The sequence below is a fragment of the Canis lupus genome, chromosome 15 (genome assembly GCF_003254725.2).
Source record: "Canis lupus dingo isolate Sandy chromosome 15, ASM325472v2, whole genome shotgun sequence".
NCBI lineage: Eukaryota > Metazoa > Chordata > Mammalia > Carnivora > Canidae > Canis > Canis lupus.
The window spans coordinates 2,800,590-2,821,093 of NC_064257.1; the positions used below are offsets into that span (position 1 = coordinate 2,800,590).

General features: G+C 38.0%; 1 protein-coding gene across 1 annotated transcript in view; it reads right to left on the reverse strand.

Moving 5' to 3' along the window:
• RLF (RLF zinc finger) overlaps window positions 1–20,504 on the reverse strand; it is a 91,725-nt gene that overhangs the window by 26,031 nt on the left and 45,190 nt on the right. The window contains exon 5 of the mRNA XM_025419786.3: window positions 19,283–19,485. Coding sequence (XP_025275571.1) covers window positions 19,283–19,485 — 203 coding nt within the window. The remainder of the gene's footprint in view (window positions 1–19,282; window positions 19,486–20,504) is intronic.

The window sequence follows — 20,504 nt, forward strand, 5'->3', positions numbered from 1 at the left end:
CCACCCCCACCCTTGCTCATGCTCCCTCTCTCAAATAAATAAAATCCTAAAAATAAAACAAACTACCTTTGGCAAGAAAAATCTAACCCAAACCTGGGAGCTCAAAAACAACTTCCTCGATGAAGTCACAAATAAGATGAGAATTAAAGAATGAGTAGAAATAAGCTATGGGAAAGGGTAAAATGAAATAAAATTGTTCCAGGAAGGAAGAAAAACACATTGCAAGAGCCAAAGGGTAAAAATGAGCATGATATTGGAGAAATAGAAATAAATTATTTCTGTAGAGCTAAAGGTAATACAGCACTAGTGTTGGAACATCATATCTAGTGAGTTCTTAAAGAGTGGACACTTTCTGCTCTTCTGGTATCTCAGTGTCTTCTGACACTACCACAGTGAATGCTGGTAACCATGCATGCTCCTGCACCAACCTAACCTCTACCAACTTCTCCTATCCTCAACTCTCTCCAATGTTATACATTTTCTAACAAATTTCAAATACTAGCATCCTGTTAGTTCATGTCTAATATTACGGTTTACCTGACATTTTAGAACTCAATTATATGCCTGATCGTGAAGTTTCTGAGAGGTCCGTAACATCTAAGCATGGTAACATACATACATTTTTATTATCCATTACTTCTATCTAAGTTACTATTGAGAAAACAGGACTAGCATACAGTGGGGTTTTGGTACAACCTTCCAGTTCAAGAACTCATTTGCCTCACACATACTTACTGATGCTACTAATACAGGGGCATCCTTCAATACTTTTTCACTTTCCTTTAAGTAATGAAAAAAATCTGATCATTCTTACAAATGAAGAAACTGGGGATGCCTGGGTGGCTCAGCGGTTGAGTGTCTGCCTTTGGCTCAGGGCTTAATCCTGGAGTTCTGGGATCAAGTCCCACATTGAGCTCCCTGCATGGAGCCTGCTTCTCCTTCTGCATGTGTCTCTGCCTCTCTGTGTGTCTCTCTTGAATAAATAAATAAAATCTTTAAAAATATAATAAAATAAAATTTATTAAAAAAAAAAAAACGAAGAAACAGAATTCTTCAATCTGTTACCTACTCTCCCTGATTCTAAATCCTTTAAAAGCTGATACCAATCTCATTTCATGCTTTTATCTCACTTAGTGCCTACTTTAGGATCTGTATGTGACAAGTAAGCATTTAGTTAACATTTTTAGTCAAAAAAATTATCAGTATTTTGCCCCAAACACCTGTATTTTCTTGAAACAGAGGAAAAAAGAATTATGATAAAGAAATAAAATAAGATGAAAAAAATAGAAAAATCCAGGTAAATTAAAATGATATACTTTTAAAATGCTTCATTAATAAGTATGGTATACTATTGGTCCCCAACCTTTTCTAAAAAATACCTTAAGACCACACACTAAAAACCATATATGCCATAAAATACTTTTCAGTTACCATAAATTAAAATGAGATTACTAACAAGTTTCTGAGGGCAGCCCCGGTGGCGCAGCGGTTTAGCGTCGCCTGCAGCCCAGGGCGTGATCCTGGAGACCCTGGATCGAGTCCCACGTCAGGCTCTCTGTATGATGCCTGCTTTTCCCTCTGCCTGTCTCTGCCTCTCCCTCTCTCTATGAATAAATAAATAAAAATCTTGAAAAAAAAAAAAGATAAAAAAAAAACAAGTTTCTGAGAATTTTTTTTTAAGATTTTATTTATTTGACAGAGAGTGAGTGAACCTGAGAGCACAAGCAGGGGGAACTACAGGCAGAGGGAGAGGGAGAAGCAGGCCCCTGCTCAGCAAGGAGCCTGATGTGGGGCTCAATCTGAGGACCCCAGGATCATGACCTGACTGAAGGCTGATGCTTAACCGACTAAGCTATGCAGGTGCCCCGCTTCTGAGAATTTCAATCAGTAACCAGGAAATACCTGCACTAGGTACTGAAAGAATTTTTTTGTTCTTATTTTTATTTATTTTTTTTTTTAAATTTTTTATTTATTTATGATAGTCACAGAGAGAGAGAGGCGCAGAGACACAGGCAGAGGGAGAAGCAGGCTCCATGCACCGGGAGCCCGATGTGGGATTCGATCCCGGGTCTCCAGGATCACGCCCTGGGCCAAAGGCAGGCGCCAAACCTCTGCGCCACCCAGGGATCCCTTGTTCTTAAATATGATTCATATCCCTGTGGTTTACATTCTATAATTAAGATGAGTCGGATAACATGCATCAAATGATTCTTTGTTTACTTTCCATCTTGCCTAGTAGAATATATGTTCCATCAGGGCACGAATTTCTTTTTATTCATCACTGTATCTTCAGTGCCTACAATGATATCAGGCACCTGGGGGAATATCAATAAATATTTGTTGGAATAAAAGATAACCACAAGATAAATAATATAGTGGCCACAGGATAAATAAGTGGAACAGACTTAAGACAAAAATAACATGGACTAGAGTAAGCAAAGGTGGCTTTAAGGAAAATAGGTCTTTTTTTTTTTAATTTTTTTTTATTTATTTATTTATTTATTTTTTTTATGATAGTCACAGAGAGAGAGAGAGAGGCGCAGAGACACAGGCAGAGGGAGAAGCAGGCTCCATGCACCGGGAGCCCGATGTGGGACTCGATCCCGGGTCTCCAGGATTGCGCCCTGGGCCAAAGGCAGGCGCCGAACCGCTGCGCCACCCAGGGATCCCAGGAAAATAGGTCTTGGGGGGAGTATCAGGGTCTAGATACATTTGGGTGGGGATGGCTTAAAAAAAAACAATGTTGAGTGAAGTAAGTCAATCAGAGAAGGACAAACATTATATGGTCTCATTCATTTGGGGAATATAAAAAATAGTGAAAGGGAATAAAGGGGAAAGGAGAAAAAATAAGTGGGAAATATCAGAAAGAGAGACAGAACATTAAAGACTCCTAACTCTGGGAAATGAACTAGGGGTGGTAGAAGGGGAGGTAGGCGAGGGGTGGGGGTGACTGGGTGACGGGCACTGAGGTGGGCACTTGACGGGATGAGCACTGGGTGTTATTCTATATGTTGGCAAATTGAACACCAATAAAAAATAAATTTATTTAAAAAATAATAAAAATATTATGCAAATTAAAAAAATGGAAAAAAAAAACGATGCTAGAATGAGGAAGCTGATAAATGTGAGAGTAACTATGGCTTAGGAGGAGGGAAAAGGTTACAAGATAGAACTGTAAAGAATGATATCTACCACTAAAGCTAGCATTCAGTGAATGAAAGGTTGGATTTAAAAAAGTTAGAGATTTTGGACAGAGCTCAATCTGACATCAGAAGACATCCTAAATAAGGCCATACCCTAGAGTTGTGTAGTTTCATACTACACAAAGCTAAGGAAGTTAACGGAGGCTGAAATTCAGTCAGCTTGCCAAACCCTAAGTTTTGGCATGAGGCTCTTCCTTACAGAAGGGAGACCTATGGAAGGCAACCATGTGAAAGAGAAGGTACTTTCTGCCAATTCCCATAAAGGTACCATATAGGCTAACAATAGCGGGAGACTGGAGGACATGTGATTGTTTTGTTTCTAAGGGTAGTCAATAAACATTTACTGAACTGAAAGGACAGTAAGCAGAGCCAGTCAAGAACTTAAAAGCACCTGAAAGACTAGTTAGGAACCTTCATTCTACACATTAAGCCTCCTCAAGATCGTAACTAGCTCCTCATATTCTTCTTATCAGAATCTACTCCCTAACAAAGTCTGATAAACTTAATGATACAAAAACATAAATCATGCTTAAGCATTGTTAATTGCATTTGTAATTGGAAGTATCAAAACGTTCAACATAAGGAATAAAGTGGCTAATGCTGGAAAACTCTGGGGGCAAAGATGAAAATGTATACCACCTTACCCCATGAATTTTATATCTAAAAAACCATATATATATGTATATATAGGAATAAGGAGTGCTTTATCTCTGAGAATTCTAATAGGCCTTAGCATTGTGTCTCTATAAATTAGTTTTATGTTTGCTTCGGCCAGGGGATTCAGAGGTTACTAGCCAGGACCTTCTTTTTATTGCTTTTTTCTCAGTTTTATATGTATAAAAACCAAATATATATATTTACATACCTTCCTGCCAGTCCTGATGCTGAATAAGGAATAAAGAGTCAGACCTGACAAGAGTAAAGCCTGAAAGTTCTCTGATGGCAAAGCACTTAGAAATCCGGGTAAAATAGAAATGCTTTTTATTTTTTTTAAATTTTTTAAAGATTTTATTTATTTATTCATGAGAATACACAGAGAGGAGAGAGAGAGAGGTAGAGACACAGGCAGAGGAAGAAGCAGGCTCCATGCAGGGAGCCTGATATGGGACTGATATGGGACTTGATCCCGGTCTCCAGGATCACGTCCCCGGCTGTAGGCGGTGCTAAACCGCTGAGCCACCGGGGCTGCCCTAGAAATGCTTTTTATAGAATGCACAGCCAAACATTCAAGAAATAAAATAAATCGCTAAAGGGAAAAAGTGTTTATTAAATGTGACTGGACAACTGCCCTAACTTGCTGGATCATTGTTAATTTCGCTAAGAAGCTTAAGTTTTACAACTCCTGGATGGGAGATGGTAAAGCTTGGACTGAGGCATAGGAAGGTGGCAGTGAGACCTTCTGCATAAAGTTATAACTCCTAAAGAACTAAAAACTGAGAGAAAGGGAGATGGCAATCTCAACCTGGATTCTGCTGGGATAAAAAAGTATTTGAGAATTTATAACCTGTCCTTGGCTATAACACTACTCTGTTGTCTAAAATCTTCAAACTGAGAAAAAAGAAAGAAAATAAAAATAAGGTCCTGGCTGGTAACCTCTGAATCACCTGGCAGAAGCAAACATAAAACAGATTTATAGAGACACATGCTAAGGCCTATTAGAATTCTTAGAAATAAAGCATTCCTTATTCCTACCCACGCACCCGAAACTGAGTTCACAATCCGAAACTATAAAAAGTATAAATACGCCAGTCATTCCAGAAAGTGCAACATACACAATAAGCAGCAGAACTAGACTCCCAAGAACTTGAGATAATAGAATTACAACACATGAAGACTGAACCCTAAACGTGGAATTAAAAAAAAAAAAAAAAAAAGGCAGAGGGGCGCCTGGGTGGCTCTGTCGGTTAAACATCAGACAGCTTAATTTCAGCTCAGTTCAGGATTTCAGGGTCATGGGATCAAGCCTAGCTTCGAGCTCTGCATGAGCATAGAGCCTGCTTGGGATTCTCTCTCCCTCTCCTTCTGCCTGTCCCCTCAGTGCATACTCACTCTCTCTTTTTGAGAGAGAGAGAAAAAAGAAAAAAGAAAGGCAGAGAGCAACATGAGTAATGAAGGGAGGGAGGGAGGGAGGAAAGGGAGGAACGGAAGGAGGAAGGAGGCATAAAATCACAAAATGATGCACCTGAAGTGCATATTGCTAAATGAAAGAAGTCAATCTGGAAAGGCTACATACTACATAATTCCAACCCTACGACATTCTGGAAAAGGCAAAACTGTAGAGGCAGTAAAAAGATTAGAGAATGCCAGGGGCTTGAGGGGAGAGGGTAAACGATGAAGAGGTGGAGCACAAGACATTTTTAGGGCAGTAAAACTATTCGGTATGATACTGTGATGCTAGACACATGTCATTATACGTTTGTCAAAACCCACAGAATGTTTAACATAACCAAGACTGAACCTTAATGGAAACTATAGATTTTATAGTTCACCAATTATAACAAATATAACACACTAATAGCAAGATGTTAATAGATAAAACTGGGAACTCTGTACTTTGCACTCAATTTTTCTTAAACTGCTTCTGCTTTTTATTTATTTTTTATTTTTGGTTTACCTAATGCCATTTTTTAAAAATTTTTATTTATTTATGATAGTCACACAGAGAGAGAGATAGAGAGAGAGGCAGAGACATAGGCAGAGGGAGAAGCAGGCTCCATGCACCGGAAGCCCGACGTGGGATTCGATCCCGGGTCTCCAGGATCACGCCCTGAGCCAAAGGCAGGCGCTAAACCGCTGCACCACCCAGGGATCCCCCTAATGCCATTTTTTAATTGGAGTTTGATTTGCCAACATATAGCATAACACCCAGTGGTCATCCCGTCAAGTACCTCCCTCAGTGCCTATCACCCAGTCACCTCATCCCCTCGCCCCTCGCCCACCTCCCCTTCCACCACCCCTTGTTCATTTCCCAGAGTTAGGAGTCTCTGAGGTTCTGTCTCCCTCTCTGATATTTCCCACTCATTTTCTCTCCTTTCCCCTTTATTCTCTTTCACTATTTTTTATATTCCCCGAATGAATGAAACCATATGTTTGTCCTTCTCTGCTGTTTCTGCTTTTTAAAAAAAAAAAGTCTATTCATTTAACAAAAAAACCTTTAAACATTTTAAAAACTGGATTCTTTTTTTTAAGATTTTATTTATTTATTCATGAGAGACACAGAGAGAGAGGCAGAGACACAGGCAGAGGGAGAAGCAGGCGCCATGCAGGGAGCCCGACTCAGGACTTGATCCCAGGTCTCCAGGACCACACCCTGGGCAGCAGGCTGCGCTAAATCACTGCACCACCAGGGCTGCCCTAAAACTGGATTCTTTTTATTGTTGATTTCTAAGAGTTCTTCATATATTCTAGACGAAAGGCTTTATAAAAAGCCTTATAAGTTTACAAATATTTTCTCCCACTCTGTGCATTAATTTTTCAGTTTCTTGATGTTCTTTCACAAAGCTGGATGAAATTTTATTTTTGTCACTTGTGTTTCGGTGTCAAATATAAAAAAACAATTACTTAATCCAAGGCCTTAAATACTTGTTCCTGTATTTCCTCCTAAGATGTTACATTTTTAGCTATTATATTTATAAAGTCTATGATTCATTTAGAGTTAATTTTTATATATAGTATTAGTGGTCAAACTTTATTCTTTTGCAAGTGGATATCCAGTTGTCCAAGACTCCTTAATTGAAAAGATTATTCTTCCCACTAATGAATTATCTTGAAATTCATATAAATGTATCATTTGACCATAAGTGTAATGGCTTATTTCCAGATTCTAGTCCATTGATCTTTCTGCCTATATTTTGCCAGCACCACACTGACTTGATTACTGTTACCTTTTAATGAAGTGTGAGTCCTTCAACTAACTAACTTTCTTTCTTTCTTTCTTTCTTTCTTTCTTTCTTTCTTTCTTTCTTTCTTTCTTTCTTTCTTTCTTTCTTTCTTCTTTCTTTCTTTTTGAGAGAGAGAAAAGGGGCATGAGTGGGGTGGGTGTGGGGGGCAAAGGGAGAAGGAAAAAGAATCTTAAGCAGGATCCAGTGTGGAGCCCAATGTGGGGCTTGATCTCACTATCCTAAAATCATGACCTGAGGCAAAATCAAGAGTTGGATGCTTAACCAACTGAGCCATTCAAGTGCCCTTCCAACTCAGTTCTTTTACAAGATTGTTTTTGTTATCCTGGGTCCCTTAAATTTCCACAGGAATTTTAGGATCAGTCTCTCAATTATTCCAAAAGAGGAAGGTAGGATTTTGACAGAGATAGCATTGAATCTGTAGATCAATTTAGAGAATATTTCCATCTTAACAATACTAAGTCTTTTGATCCAAGAAAACAGGATGTTGATCCATTTATTTACTTTCTTTCAACAACATTTTATGTCTTCAGTGGATAAGTCTTACACATTCTAAAAACTTGTTCCTAAACATTTTATTCTTTATAATGTTATTGTCCATGAAATTGTTTCCTTAACTTCATTTTCGTGTTGTTTACTGTCATATGTATATAAATAAGTAACTTTTGTATACTGGTCTTACTAGGATTATTTATATACATGATAGTATGTTCATGAAAACAGAGACAGTTCCAATCTGGATGCTGGAACAGAGACAGTTCCAATCTGGATGCTTTCTCCCCTCCCTTTTCTTGCCTAATTGTCCTGGCTAAAACTTCCAGTACAATAGTGAATAGAAGCGGCAAAAGCACACATTCTTGTCTTGTCTCTCCTCTTAGGGGAAAACCACTGAATTTTTTATCATTAAATATGTCACCCATGGATTTTCAGATACCCTTTATCAGGCTGAGGAAGTTCCTTGCTATTCCTAATTTGTTTAGTGTTTTTAACGTGGTGTAGGACCTTGTTAAATGCTTTTTCTGCCTCTCTTTGATGAACATGTGGCTTTTGTCCTTTATTCTATTAACGTGGTGTATTACACTGACGGATTTAAGCCAACTTTGCATTCCTGTGATAAAACCTACTTGATCCGTGGCTTATTTGGGAAGATGTTTAATTTTTACGTTTGTGAATTTCCCAAAAAAATTTTTTTTAAGATTTTTTATTTTATTTATTCATGAGAGGCACAGAGAGAGAGAGACAGAGACACAGGCAGAGAGAGAAGCAGGCTCCATGCAGGGAGCCCGACGTGGGACTTGATCCCAGGTCTCCAGGATCACGCCCCAGGCTAAACCTAAACCGCTGGGCCACTGGGGCTGCCCTCCCAAATTTCCTTTTTTTGTTTTAATAATAAATTTATTTTTTATTGGTTTTCAATTTGCCAACATACAGAATAACACCCAGTGCTCATCCCGTCAAGTGCCCCCCTCAGTGCCCGTCACCCATTCACCCCCAGCCCTGCCCTTCTCCCTGATTTCTGATTTCATTCCACTGTGACTGAAGAACATAGTGTATTATTTCAGTTCTTTTAAAGTTTTCAAGATTTTATATGTGGTGTAATATATATTCTTTCCCAGAGAATCATCCCTGTGATTTGAGAAAAACGTATAATCTGCTGCTGTTGGGTACTCTATAGATGTCTGCTAGGCCTAGTTGGTTTAGTGTTGTTCAAGCCTCCATTTCTTTGTTGTCTAGTTGGTTTGTCCATTAATTAAAAGTAGGGTATTAAAGTCTCCAACTATTATATTTGAATTGTCTATTTCCCCTTTCAATTTTGTCAGCTCATATATATTTTTGGGCTTGGTTGTTCCTCAGATTGGATAATCTCAATTAACCTCTTTCACTCAAAGTTTGTGGATTCCTTCTTCTGCTAATTCAAATGTGATGTTGAACCTCTTTAACAATTTAATCTCTCTAGCAATTATTGTACTTTCCCACTCTAGATTTTTTTTGGTTTTTATAATTTGAATTTATTTCTTTATTCACTACTTGTTGAGACACTGTTCTCATATTCTCCCTTAATTTTCTATTTTTAAAAATATTTTATTTATTTGAGAGAGAGAGAGCAAGAACAAGGGCAGAGAGAGAAGCAGACTCTCTGCTGAGCAGGGAGCCCACTTTTGGGCTTGATCCCAGGACTCTGGAATCATGACCTGAGCTGAAGGCAGATGGTTAACTGACTGAGCCACTTGGGCACCCTTCTCTTAATTTTTTAGACATGGTTCCTTTGGTTTTTTGAATACATAGTTGATCTTCATTATTCACAGATTCTACAATCACAAATTTGACTATGTGCTTAAATTTATTTTTGACTCTCAAAGTCATGATGCTTTCATAGTCATTCATAAACATGCAAAGAGTGGTGAAAAATTTGAGTCCTCTGGTGTACACACTATATAGTGGCACTTTTTTACATTTTTGTGCTTTTCATTGGGATTTTGCTGTTTAAAATAGCCCACCAGTGTCGTGAAGTGCTGTTTAGTGCTAAGTGCAAGAGGCTTTGATGTGCCTCATGGAGAAAATACATGTGTTAGATAAGCTTCATTCAGGCTTGAGTTACCATGCTGCTGGTTGTGAGTTCAATGTTAAGAAATCAACAACATATCCTAAAATAAGGTGTCTAACAGAAGCACGCATAGAATAAAGTTATGTATTGTTCAGTTGACAAAAATGTCATGACCAGAGCCTTGCAGGAACCTAACCACATATTTCCCCTTATAGGAATGGTTTCAGTATTTGGTAATTTGGTGTTTGCAATCACTATATAGAACATAACTACCACAAGTGACAAAATTGACTATATTTGTAATAGCTGATTTATAATTTTTTGTCTAGTAAATCCAATACCTGGGTGTACTTAGGAAAAGTTTCTACTGGCTACTATTTTCCCTTTGTATGGCCTATCATGTTTCTTTACATGGTAAGTGGATATTTTAAGTAATATGTTGTGGCAACTATGGATATCAGATTCTTCCACCTTTTTAGGGTTTGTTATTAATACTATTTGGTTATTGACTTTCTGAGAATAATTCTGTAAATAAAATCTGTATTCTTTGTCATGTGTGGCCACTGGAGTCTCGGCTTGGTCAGCTTAATGGTCAGCTTACAAGTTCAACATATTCAAGAGATTTACTTAACTGAATAATTCTCTGCTTTTGCCAAGTGGCTCTGTGTGTTGGGGCATACTTTCACTATTTCAGGAAGCAGCTTAAAATTCTCTCTTGCTTTTCATTTCCTACTTGTGCAGAGCCTAAAGGTATATAAAAAGTGGGGATCCCTGGGTGGCGCAGCGGTTTGGCGCCTGCCTTTGGCCCAGGGAGTGATCCTGAAGACCCGGGATCGAATCCCACGTCGGGCTCCCGGTGCATGGAGCCTGCTTCTCCCTCTGCCTGTGTCTCTGCCTCTCTCTCTCTCTCTCTCTCTGTGACTATTATAAATAAATAAAAATTAAAAAAAAAAAGGTATATAAAAAGTGAGGGATTAGGGCTATCCTGGGTCAATCCTCATCAGACACACAGCCCTGTACATGCATGTTACTTTACAGAATTCTAGGAATGTATCAGAGCTTTTCAAAATCCCCTATGGACATCCCATATCCCAGTTTTTCTCTTTTTTAATCTTTTTGGCCAATTTCTTATTAGCCTGACTGGTAATGCCTCCTCAATTGTCACGTTAAACAATTACCACTGATTGTTTCTGATAAATACACTGAGGATAGAGCTTTTGGCATTGTGAGCTGTGAGTCAAATAAAGAAGTCTTGAGGGGGACGCCTGGGCAGTTCAGCAGTTGAGTGTCTGCCTTTGGCTAGGGTGCAATCCCAGAGCCCCAGGATCGAGTCCCACATTGGGTCTCCTGCATGGAGCCTCCTTCACCCTCCGCCTGTGTCTGCCTGTCTCTCTCTGTGTCTCTCATGAATGAATAAATAAAATCTTAAAGAAGAAGAAGACGACAAATCTTGAGAATGGAGCTTTTCAGAAAAGTTGCCAGAAAAATCAAATAGTGACAATTCTCTGGGGATAGGCTTTTGCAGAATTCCAAAATCCATTCTGCTTCCTCAGTTGGCTGCTAGGCTGCTGGTTTTCACGACTGTAATTTTGTTTTGTTTTTTTAATTTTATTTATTTATTTATTTATGATAGTCACATATGGGGGGGGGGGGGCAGAGACATAGGCAGAGGGAGAAGCAGGCTCCATGCACCGGGAGCCTGATGTGGGATTCGATCCCGGGTCTCCAGGATTGCGCCCTGGGCCAAAGGCAGGCGCCAAACTGCTGCGCCACCCAGGGATCCACGACTGTAGTTTTTAGGCTGTTTTCAAGGTTACTGTGAAGCCAGGGAGAAGCTGGGAAGTAGTGCAAGCTGAATGCCACCGACTTCACTGTTCTTAGTGAGACTCATCTGTTTTGCTTGAATAAAACCTTCTTGAGTTGTACTAAGCCTTTATTAACTTCTGGGGTTCTGAAAAATTTAATCTTATTCACTCTCTGGTTATAAATGCTGATAACTTGGATCTCTAAATTTCCAACTCAGATCTCTCTCCTTCAGTCTCACAGTGTGTGAATTCTGTTTGCTGTTCCTCTCCCTTGTGTCTTGTTCATCTTTGTATCCCTAGTGCCTAACAGAGTCTTCCAATGAAAACATGTTAAATGACTGGAAAATATGCCTATACTATTTCTTACAATAATATGCGAATCTAAAATGATCTTAAAACAAAATGTCAGGATGCCTGGGTAGCTCAGTGGTTGAGCATCTGCTTTCAGCTCAGGGCGTGATCCTGGGTCCTGGGATCGAGTGCTGCATTGGGCTCCCTGTGGGGAGTCAGCTTCTCCCTCTGCCTATGTCTCTGCCTGTGTGTGTCTCTCATGAATAAATAAATACAATCTTAAAAAAAAAAAGCCTACTTTTTTTTTTTTTTTTTTTTTTAAGATTTACTTATTTGAGAGAGTGAGTGTGAGCATGCACAAGCATGGGTGGGGAGGGGCAGAGGGAAAAAGAATCTTAAACTCTGTGCTGAGCATGGACCCAGACTCAGGGCTCAATCTCATGACCCTGATATCACGACCTGAGCTGAAACCAAGAGTTGGATGTTTAATCAACTGTGCCACCCAGGTGCCCCAATATCTACTTGTATCTTAAAAAGAAAAGAAAAAAGATAACCTTGGATATTGTAGGAAATGAACTGTGGGGACAAGAGCAGATGCAATTAGAAGACTTTCATAATAAACAGCCAATTAAACACCAACGGTATATATAACCGGTAGCCAAATGGCATAAGAGAAGGTGAGCAGAGGCAGCGTATGTGGCTCATTTTCACAATTAGGCTACCAAGGTGAACTAGTATTCTGGTCAGTGCCATTGTTGAAATATTTTACCATTTTTTTCCTCTAGACTAGCAGTTTTCAATCTAGTATTTTCCTGATCAGTTCTGAGGCATAATGCAAATAATCTGTTCCTCATAACAGACTTTTAAAACTGGGGCACCTGGAAAGATATCTCTTCAAAGCTACTTACAAGAACTCTGCCTCAAGAGAGAAAATATTTATTAGGCAAATCCTCAATTCTTCATACAGCCTTTTGACCTTTAATCTATTTTTTGAGTGTACCATTCATTTCCCATATAATGCAGTAAAATTATTTAGATTTTAATTTTTAATTTAATCATGCACTCTGTTATTATTCCTTGTTCAGGATCCATCTTAATCTTGATTTTTATTTAAACTACACCTGGAATTTCTATGCTCCTGTTTACTTTTTCTTCTACTCCCAAACAGAATTCCCAATGGATCCTGTTTAAATGTATTTGCTCTGTTTATCATCTACACCTAGTGACTATGTCAATTCCCAACAGTGTTAGACTAGTGAGTAAATTAAGTCCTGTTTGTCTTTTCATTTCCCCATCAAGAGAAGAAACAAGCCTCTCCTGCTGTATCTATTAACATTGGACACCAAAGATATAGTTCATTCAGGGATTAAAACTGAAATGGACTCCTATCTTAACTGTGCCAAGAATTCTACTGACAGATTCCTTGCCTCTTCATAACAATAGAAATGTTTTGTGTTTAAAACATCATTATCCTCATATGTGTGGAAAACTTGATCTTTGCAAAGATTTCTTCTTTCAGTAATAAAAAAATAGAGGAGACATCCACTTGGGACACTAGGCCATGGCTGAATCTGTAACTTTCATTAAAAACCTTTCAAAAAAAAAAAAAAAAAAACCTTTCATATGCTTTGAGGGGGGCATTTGACGGGATGAGCACTAGGTGATATGCTATATGTTGGCAAATTGAACTCCAAAAAAAATTTTTTTTAAAAACCCTTCTTATTTAAAATTAATAGCAATATTATCTCATTCAATTGTAAATGAAACTAGAACTTAAGGATCCACTGAGTTCTGAATGTGGGGTTCTGAATTTTGACTTTCAAGATGATCCCCTCAATTAATCTTAATTGTATGTGTCTGGCTAAATCTTCCCCAGCAGAGGTATCCTGTTACACACATCCATTATGGTGATACCCACAGGAGCCAACATACAAGTAGTTTTATTCCCAGCTGTTGCTCAAGTTAATTTGATTCTTCTCCTGAATTCTGCTCAAGTAGATGGCAAATGTGTATAGAGCCCTGTTACCTTACAACATATGCTGATTTTAAACTCCAATTAATGAACATCTAGTGATTCATTAGTACTTTTCCAAAGTTAAATTCAAAGATTCTCTTTAATTCTGTTGTCAGTTGCAAAAGAAAGCATCACTGGAGAAGAGACTAATTATGATGGTTAGTAGTGTTCCTTTCAAAATAATTTTATGATGTGTGCTACATGTTTTTGCATAGATTTATTTAATTCCAATAATCATAAAACTGTTTTAAATCACACCTATACATAAGTATATAAATATGAACAAAATGAATTACCACTAAGATGTTTCCTATTTTAACATGGCTCATCATGTTTACCAACTGGAGATAAGTTATACTGCACTGCGAGGAAGCAAGATCTGTGTTCAAGCCTGAGCTTGAACTCTCTAATTTAATGCAGGCTGGACCTTGGAAACATTATGATCTTGGCCTTAGTTTCATCACTGGTAAACCATGGAGGGTTAGACTAAATGATATTTAATGTTTGCTATACACTGGAATATCTGATTCTTGTAAAGCAAAGGCTAGCCAACACTCTTTTATAAAGTGCCAGATATAAAATATTGTCAGCTTCTAACGCCAGGTAGTTTCTCTTACAGCTATTCAACTCTCCTATTGTAAAGTAAAAACAGCCATAAACATAAACAAATGAGTATGACTGTGTTCCAGTTAAACTTTACTTACAAAACATGCAGTTGGGTGGATTTGGTCCACAGGCCATGGTTTGATAACCGCTGTTGTAGAGAATCAAATCATATTTCCTCTAATTCCCTTCCTTACAAACTCAACAAATTTGTTGAAAGGAATTAATTATATACCTTTAGGAAAAAATTCTGTTTTGTTGCCTTGTTACTAATAAACCAGAGAAGGTCATGAATACAAACAAGGGCAATTATTCTTCCAATCTCTCTCTGTTGTCCATACCTTCTCCAACAGTCTAGTCAATTAGCAGAACGCCGCCATTCTTCTGGTCTCCCAGGCCTTAGGAGTCTCTTGACAGCATCTCTGCACATTATCCTCTATTTCTGTCCTGTCAGCAAGTCCTGTTCTTTCTCCTCTTGCTAACTCTAACCTCTTCTAAACCTAATACATTCTCCTTCTGTCTAAGCTTCCTAAAACAGTTTCAGTCATTTCCCTTTCTACCTTTAAAACCTTCCTAATTTCTGCTGCATCTACTCTGCCACAGCAAGGTGTGCTCTAGTGGGCCCCTATAACATACACGTTCATTTTTCTGCCTTTACTATAATAGGCAGTTATCCCAAAACCATTTCTTTCTACCCATCCAAACACTACCATCGTTTCAAGGTCCAACGCAAGGATCAATTTTTTTTTTCAAGGATGAATTTTTATAAAGCTTTATATTATAGTTTAGGGGCAGCAGTATACACCTTAGTACTTATCTCCGTATAATTGTTTCTAGCAACCAAACTAGGCAATATACACTCTTCTGTTTTTGCCAATGCTTCATACAATGCTACAAACAAAATAAGTTTTAAATAAACAAAGACTGAGACATTAAAGGAAAAACTGTTAACTTATAGAATGAAAAGGAATCAAATTCATAGTCTAGCTTTTCTGCTTCTTCTGAATGAATTCTTCTGGTATATATCAGGTGCTGAATATAACCATTACTATAATTTAAAAACTCTAATCAATTTTCCCAAACACAGTTCCCAGCTGTTACTAGAGGTAAGCACTCTCCTGTCTCCTTACCCTTCCCAATAATGCAAATAAATAAATTAGCATACAGGCTTAAAGTCAGTCCCTCATGAATGACTATTATGCTGCTAAGTATTCTAGAATGCAGAGATACACCTAAACAAACCTGTCCTCATCCTTCCAAAATTTTCAATCTAGTGGGTGGAAGGAGAAGCAGCAAATATGATGTCTAGTGGCAACAGTAATATAAACATAAAGAAAAAACAGGTAGGTAAGGGAACGGGATATGAAGGGGGCCATTTTAGATGTATCTGTATTTGTTTATAATAATGACAACAGGTATTACTTGAAGAAAAATAGGGCAGAGTAGAGGGATGGGATTTTTTAAAAAATATTTTATTCATTTATTCACGAGAGACACAGAGAAAGAGGTAGTGACATAGGTAGAGGAAGAAGCAGGCTCCCTGCAGTGAGCCTGATGCAGAACTTGATCCCAGGACCCCAGGATCACGACATGAGCCGAAGGCAGATGCTCCATTGCTGAGCCACCCCGTTATTCCGGGATACTATTTTAGATGGGACAAGGAGGAAGGTCTCTCTGATATGGCAATATTGAGGAAGGTTGTGAATGATGTTAAGGGGAACAAGCCATCCAGAAGATCTTGCAGAAGGGCATTCCATGCAGAGGAAATGGCAATTACAAAGCTCTAAGTTAGGAATATAATTAGTTTGTTCAAACAACAGCAAAGACAAGGCAGCTAGAGAGCAGTGACCATTAAGTTGTATAAGATACTATCAGAGATATTTATAGAAATAGCCAGGGGCCATAACACACAGAATAAAGACTTCTGATTTATTCTGAAGAAGACAGAAAGCTATTGAATGGTTTTGATCGAAGGGATGTAATGGCTCCATTTAAGTTTTAAAGAGATTATTCTAGTTACTTTTGGGAAGAATGTAGAGGGCAAGAGTGAAAACAAGTAGGCCAGTTCAGAGGCTTATAGATTCATCTTTGCAACCCCAATGCCTAAGGCAGCATTTGTCATATAAACCCTATATATCCCATATATATCACCTAGGATATTTATTATCCTGTGTCTTTAATATAGTATTAGTGATAGTATACCAAACTCAGGTTTGTTTGTTTTTAAGGTATTTATTTATTTGTTTGTTTATGAGAGAGAGAGAGAGAGAGAGAGACGCACAGGCAGAGGGAGAAGCAGGCTCTATGCAGGGAGTCCAACGTGGGACTCGATCCTGGGTCTCCAAGATCAGGCCCTGGGACGAAGGCAGTGCTAAATCGTCGACCACCTGGGCTGCCCTCAAACTCAGGTTTGAATCTCAGCTTAACCACTTTCATGTAAGCATGAACATATTATTTGATCTGAGCCTCAGTTTCCTCACCAATAAAATGGAGCTACTCATGAGTCGTTGTGAGAAGTGAATGTGACAATCTGTATAAAGCATTTGGCATAGTGCTTAACATATAGTAAGGACTCAAACATTGAGTCTGGACAGCAACAGACTTCATTCAGAAGAAAGCTCATAAAAACAAAGCCCTAATGTCAGGAAGATCAGGAGCTTAGTTATGGACATGTGAAGTCTAAACTGCTATTAGCCATACCAGTAGAGACAGTGATCAAGCAGTTGGATCAAGCCCTACCAGGAGAGGTTTGGGCTGGAGATAAAATATTTTGGATTCAGATTACAGTTGGTATTTAAAGCCATGAATCAAAAAGAGGTCACTGAGGGGATATGTATAGGTAGAAAATAAAGGACACTCAAGGAAGGACAGAGTCCTAGGGTACTGAGGAGGAAGAGCTAGGTAGAACTAAGAAAGACTAATCAGTCAAGTGCATAGAAAACCAAGAGGGCGCGATACCTAGAATCCAAGTGGGAAAACTGTTAAAGTTTAAAAGACGTCAGATTGAGTTAGATGAAAACTGAGAAATCATCATTGGATTTAGTGATGTGGTGGACTGGCAGGGTGAATGCCATATTGCAATGGACAATGTGCTCAGGAAAAGGGGGGACACCTGGGTGGCTCAGTAGTTGAGTGTCTGCCTTCGGCTCAGGTCATGATCCTGGGGTCCTCGGATTGAGTCTTGAGTCAGGACTCCTGCAGGAAGCCTGCTTCTCTCTCTGCCTACATCTCTGCCTCTCTTTCTGTGTCTCTCATGAATAAATAAGATCTTTAAAAAGCAATCTTTAAAACAATGTGTTCAAAGAGAAAAATGTTAGAACAATAAATTCACACAATTCATTTAAGAAATTAGGCTGAAAGACCAGGAGAAAAATGCGGGGAGGGGGAGGAATCACTGGAAGGGAAGTGGAATCTAAAAATTTCCTTTTTAAAGATAAAAGAAATAACAGCATAAATGCTGACAGGATGGTTACAGCAGAGGGGCAACTTATGATGCAGTAGAGAAAAGAAGTACTGTAGCATTACCTCTGAGAGGGTGAGAGCAGATGGGATGTGATAGTGAAGTCAAGGGGATTGCTTAGGTGGGAGAACAGATACCATTATCCTTAGTAATGGAAGCAAAGGAGTGCATGCACTGATACAAATAGATGAACAGATGTCATGGAAGCAGCTTACAGAAATTCTCTCCTAACTGCCTGAATTTCCTCAGAGAAATAGGGAGAAAGTTCATCAGTAGATAGGGCGATAGGGCACAAGACATTGTAAGTTTGAAGAGAAAGGACAAACTATGAAATAGTAATCTACAAAAGTGGAAAGTGAAAGGCCTAAAAAAAAATTTAGTGTGACTGATTTCAAGTGAAATCGGTAGGCTGGTTTCCTCCACCCAAGTTTGACCCTACTGGTGCAGGTAAAGATATGGAGTAGGTAAAGATTCAGGGATAATCAGGATGCTGATTAGTCAAGTAAGTACAATTAAGGGAGAGACAGTAGAGAAACTAAAGAAGTGATAATATTGATTATGGAAAAGCAAAGTAAGGAGGGAAATGAATACATGAGAAGGATGAGGGAGAGTGAAAAGGTGATAGGATCAACAGATTCTTGGTCCTGCAGTGAGAGAGGTAGAAAGACAGAGTTGCATTTGGAGTAGGAAACTATAAATAAAACTGTAAATTGAAATTGTCATTAAAGTTTAAGAATTATTACAGCATAAAACCAAATCCTTGGGATTCTTACCTTCATAAGAAAAGGTCAGTGTAGAGGTAAAATGAAAATCCATGTACCAGATGGATTTTCTTAGAGATTACAATCTTAGAGATTACAGGTAGATGATGGAATATACTAGGAATTCCTCATCTTTCTCTGTATAATTTATCAAAAACTATTAGAGAAAGCAAGCTCCAACTTTTTTAAAGAAAAAACACATTTTTGACTCATAAAATAGTTTTTAAAAAAGACTCAACTGCTTTATTATTTTCCAGGGTGTCCAGCTTATCCATTTAATAAGAGTTCAAAATGTATTTCTGGGTTCTAAAGCTCTGTACTTCTCTGCTTACAGTATGTATGACAGTATGTATGAAGTAACTTAAGCTAAGTGCCATTCTCTTTAGTTTATCTCTTGATGTCAGTATTAATAATTCCTGCGTTTCCCAAATACAAGAAAGCATTACTTAAAAACAAAAGCTTTCACATTTGAAGATTTCAAAGCAAACCATTGCCCAAACACATAAATACCCATCTGTATATTTTTTAATTATCTACTTTTCAAATCCACCTACAGGACAACTTTATACTCAATCTGTTGAACAGCTATATGCAATTAAAATGGTACTTTTCAGTAGTCAGAAAAAAAAAGTCTTGGTTTTCATCCTGCCATATGACATTTATAAAAATCTATTAAATTCATAGTAATTTGCTTTACTCACCTCCTTAATAGCATCTTCATTAGGGAGAATGGAACATAAGCATGTGATATAGGCTTGCTGAAAAGACGACACATTTGAAATTTCTTTAGATTCTGCACATAGTTTTGATAAAGCAGTGGCCTGAGGAATGCAGTTAGATTTCAACAAATGTTTTATTCGCATTTGTAGAAAGGAAGGTCCTTCTTGTGCAATCAATTTATTGACTAGAAAAGAAGAAAAATAAAAATCTGGTAACATACCTCATAACATGTCAAGGTTAAAATGCAAGTTTGGTATCTTTTGTTGTTGGTTCGTTTTTAGTGAATAAACATTCAGTTGATATAACTTGGGAAGTTTATTCTGATCTCAATATTCATCTAATAGAGCAGAGAGCAAAATAAACTAAATTTGCTAATGATTCCCACATTACTTTAGTAGTTTTATTCTGAACACCAAACCTCTTCATAAAACTACTAACATTTTATCAAAATTAATTATTTGACTTTCTCTTCCCTCACTTTCTGATAAGGATATTAAGGAATACAGAAATGAACCATAAGCGTTAAGTGCAAGAAAAAGACGTAACCTATGTAATATTAACAACTACCACTTGAACACTTTTATGAGGTACCAAGCTTTAGGCTGAGTGTTTCTAATATACCTTTCATTTATTCTTCACACCACCACCAAGGCAAGTATTATTATCCCCACTTTAAGGTTAGGAAAATTAATATTCAGAGAAATTAGGTAACTTGCCAAGGATTCCAAAGCCAGTGGTGTTCTTTCCTCTAAACCAGGAATTTCTCAAAGTGTGTTCCACCGACCAAAAGACCTGAGAGATAGTCCTAGAAAAAAAAAGGATTCCTTGGTCAAATCTCTGAACAGTCCTGCAATAAAGAAAACTGTTCACTTTTATTTAACCCAATGTCTCCCAAACTGATTTGACCAGAGAACCCTTTTACACATATTATTAGTACAATGTAAAATATATGTTCCTGGTTCAGTACACACTTTGGAAAATGCTGCTCTGAGCACTACTAAATATTAAGCACCCAAGCACTGACTTTTACAGTGTTCCAGACAATCCCTAGATTTACGAATAACAGATACTCAATATGTGACGTCATTATATACCATTATTTAAAAAACAGAGGTGAGAATACTGTATGCTAAGACAAGTCATGAACAAACAAACTGCTTTAAGTGTTTCATCTAAAAGAGTATTTCTCAAACTTGAAAGTGC